The sequence below is a fragment of the Orycteropus afer genome, unplaced genomic scaffold (assembly GCF_000298275.1).
Source record: "Orycteropus afer afer isolate SDZICR_OR568_19922 unplaced genomic scaffold, OryAfe1.0 scaffold00110, whole genome shotgun sequence".
NCBI lineage: Eukaryota > Metazoa > Chordata > Mammalia > Tubulidentata > Orycteropodidae > Orycteropus > Orycteropus afer.
In genome coordinates, this window is record NW_006921697.1 from 7,548,571 (window position 1) to 7,552,262 (window position 3,692).

The 3,692-nt window shown below is 39.9% G+C and overlaps 1 protein-coding gene across 1 annotated transcript in view; it reads left to right on the forward strand.

Moving 5' to 3' along the window:
* The window catches only part of G3BP1 (G3BP stress granule assembly factor 1), a 23,642-nt gene extending 20,525 nt beyond the window's left edge, over positions 1–3,117 (forward strand). Inside the window, exon 11 of the mRNA XM_007943641.2 lies at positions 2,911–3,117. Coding sequence (XP_007941832.1) covers positions 2,911–3,117 — 207 coding nt within the window. The remainder of the gene's footprint in view (positions 1–2,910) is intronic.
* The last annotated feature ends 575 nt before the right edge of the window (positions 3,118–3,692 follow it).

Here is a 3,692-nt window from a genome sequence, read left to right on the forward strand (position 1 = left end):
GGGTGTGACCAAGTAGTGACTACAACCTTGCACCTTGTCCCCTCTGGGTAGCTGGGTGTGACCAAGTAGTGACCACAACCTTGCACCTTGTCAGCTCTACTATACACCTGGGAATTCTGATCATTCATATAAACTTATAGGACCATTGTCTGCCAACCCTATACATGTTCTTGGATATACTCCCCATTTCATAGACATACCTAATTGTTCAGCCTGCCCACCCATCTATCCACCTGTATACACGTTGGCCTTCACTGACAATGTAGTACTTACTGTAAGTGCAAAAGGGTTCATCTTTGTTGTCTGTACCTCCCGTGTACCTCTCTATGTCTTTCTCATCCTCAATGCCACCATATTGGTCACTCACATTTGGTACATTGCCCTTCTCTAAGAGGGTTTTTTAAAATTTAATCCACATGTCTAAACCATGACATCGTTTTGCAAAAGGATTGCTAGAGATAGTATTCCTCAGGAAAAGGCTATGTGCCTGGTACCTTCTTTGCTTCAGACAGATCTTTTCTAATCTTGAAAACTCAGAAATGCCTTTGATAACCACCTTTTAAAAACCCCATCCTGAACCATACCTCTTCCTCTTCATCTTTCAGATGTTAACATGGTTTTGTTTTCTTTAAAATATTTATATTATATTGTGATTTTGTTTCCTTGTGTATTTTCTCCCTCTCCCTCTAGAATGTAGTGCCCTATCTTTTCCATTTCCTATTTGCAAAAAGGGCAAGGAGGCCACATGTTCTGACCTCTTCTAATCCCACAAGAGGAAGACAGGATTACCAGCAGTAACCCAAGGCCTATTACTTACTGCAAGGCCAGACATGCTGCCTCCCTCCAGCCCTTTCACCAACCATTCCTCCCAAAGCACCCACCACCTCTCTCCTGGGTTCGATAATTCGCTGCAGTGGGCACACACAGCTCACAGATTATGGGGTTTATTATGGAAGCACCACAGGCTACAATTCAAGTTCAGGAGAAATGCTCAGTCTCTTTCCCAGCCCACCATCCCTCAGCCAACAGTCTCTCACAGTCTCTTTCCCAGCAGTGCTGGTCCCTCGGTGTCTCACTCAGCGATGCATGTCTCTTGTGTCTCTTTCCCAGCAACACATGTCTCTTTCCCGGGGTGCGTGTCTCTTTCAGCAGCACGTCTTCCTCAACCAGCAGTCAGAGAGTGAGCGAGCGTTCTGCCTCTAGGAGGCCTCCTTTTGAGTCTGGCAGAGTGGTCAAACTAGCGAATCATAGCATCAGAACTCTAAGCACCTGAGAGAGAGTGGGAACCTCCCAGAACATTGTTTTGTGCCACTCCCAACAGAAATACTCCAGGTGGACCACTTTAGCAATCAGGATCTCCTCAGTTGCTAATAGCAATTCCCACCTTGGAGTTTACAAAGACTTATGGATAGAAAAGCCACACTAAGTAATTTACTACACCGCACTATTGTATGTAGAATAGTATCCTCAATATTTGTGGTGTGATTGATAAAGTGTGTATGTGTGTGTGGTTGATAGGAATTGGAATCAACTCTATGGCAGTGGGTTTTCGCACACATACACATACATGTAATTTAAATGAAAACTTGAAATATAAATTAGGTCAAAAGAACCTCTTTTTTTAAAAAAATAATACTGTTTCCTCGTGTACTTTCTGATTATTCTTTTGTACTATGTGGTCTTCAAATGTAACTTGCTATTTCCTTTTCATCTCACTGTATTGCTGGTAGGAGTCATTTGCATTCCCTCAGTATTTTTTTATGAGCGTAGAAATAGTGTATGTAAAATGATGACTGTGCTACATAATGTGCTTTAGTAGTGATTGAAAACATACCCTACAGTCAGGATTCCTTGGTTTACATTCCACCCACCACTGAGTATTTTTGTGACCCACAGGACAAGTTCTTTAACTTCCCAAGCCCATAGTTTACTAGTCTCTAAAATAGCTGTAATAACGTAACAGTACTACCTCAGAAAATGAAAATGAAGAGTTTATCAGTGTGAACTATTTAGAACACTTCTCTGGCATAGAGTTAAGTATTGTTAGCTATTCATTTAAAAAAAAGTAAGACAATCACATGGCTAGGGAAGAGTATATATATTCCTCAGTATCCTTTTGTTTTCTATTTTAGCTGTATTAGAAAGGCCCAAGTTTTAGCGTAGGATATATCCTTTTATTTCCCCCTTTATTGAGATCTGTTATCTTGATCATCTTAAGTATTTTCCAAAATTTTAATAAGGCGAATGGCATTTTATTAAAGTTAGATCAAATTGTGACATTTTTCAGATGTGCTCTTTGTGTAAATATGCATAGTATAGTCTTTCCACATTAAGTGATTAAAACCCATTGTCATTTATTCTGAATCATGCTGACCCTATAGGACAGAGTAAGACTGCCCCATAGGGTTTCTAAGTTTATAATCTTTATGGAAGCAGACTGCCTCATCTTTTGGGGAATGACTGGTGGGTTTGAACTTCCAGCCTTTCAGTTATCTGCCTTGTAACAACTGTGCTACCAGGGCTTCTGCCATTATGTGATTATAGGGCTTTATTCTAAACCTCCAAATCCATGGAGAACATGACAATTCTTATTTATATCATTCTATTTATATAATTCTTTGAGATAATAAGATTTGTCTTTTACTGGAATATCTTGAGTGTTAGAAGTACAATGAGACGAGAGTTACTTGTGCTACTGTACCTTTTAAATTGGCTTTCTTGCTGTCTAGAGTCCATATGTATTCACATTTGTTAAGGGGACTGTGTGTTCTGGATTTAAAACAAAAAGTTGGAGAATATAGCTGATTTATAAGCTGCTGGTTCTTGATGTAGGTTTTTAATTTTTTTTTTCAATCTTTGATAGTAGCTTATAAGCATTCTGATGAAGTCTCATCACCTTGATTCTTACAGCCTATCATGTTCAGAGGTGAAGTCCGTCTGAATGTGGAAGAGAAGAAGACCCGAGCCGCCAGGGAAGGAGACCGTCGAGATAACCGCCTGCGGGGACCTGGAGGCCCGCGAGGTGGGCTGGGTGGTGGAATGAGAGGTCCTCCCCGTGGAGGCATGGTGCAGAAACCAGGATTTGGAGTAGGAAGGGGCATTGCTCCAAGGCAGTGAATTCCTCTTCACTGATCATCACGCAGCAGTACAAACCCTAGCTCCTGCAGAAGAGTGAATTTCTTCAACCAGCCTTTGGCCTTTGGTATCTTGGAGTATGACCCTAGTCTGTTATAAACTGCTTAAGTTTGTACACTTTTACTCCTTTTTGTTTTAATGGTGTGTGAGCCCTTCCCTCCTCCCTTCCTCTCCTGATCTTTTAGTCCTTCACTTCCAATTTTGTGGAATGATATTTTAGGAAAACGGATTTTTAAAGAAGAAAAAAAAGACTGAATTTCCTTGCTTACTTTGCATATATAGACTGGATTTTTTTTTTTTTTAACAGCCATTTCCCCAAAGGAATGTGTCTTGCTTATTACTGACATTTGGTATGTTTCATTCATTGGAATATTTCTTACTTATTTTCTACGTGTTTCAAACGCCTGTAAGAAATACAGGATTTGATAAAACATTTTGAAGGCAAGAAAAACTGAAATGAGTCATGACTACCTTCTGGTGTGGAGAAATTTCATTGGAAAAATTGACAATTTTGGTTTTCGTTGGTATGGTTAAAAACAATAAAAAGTGTTAAGTTT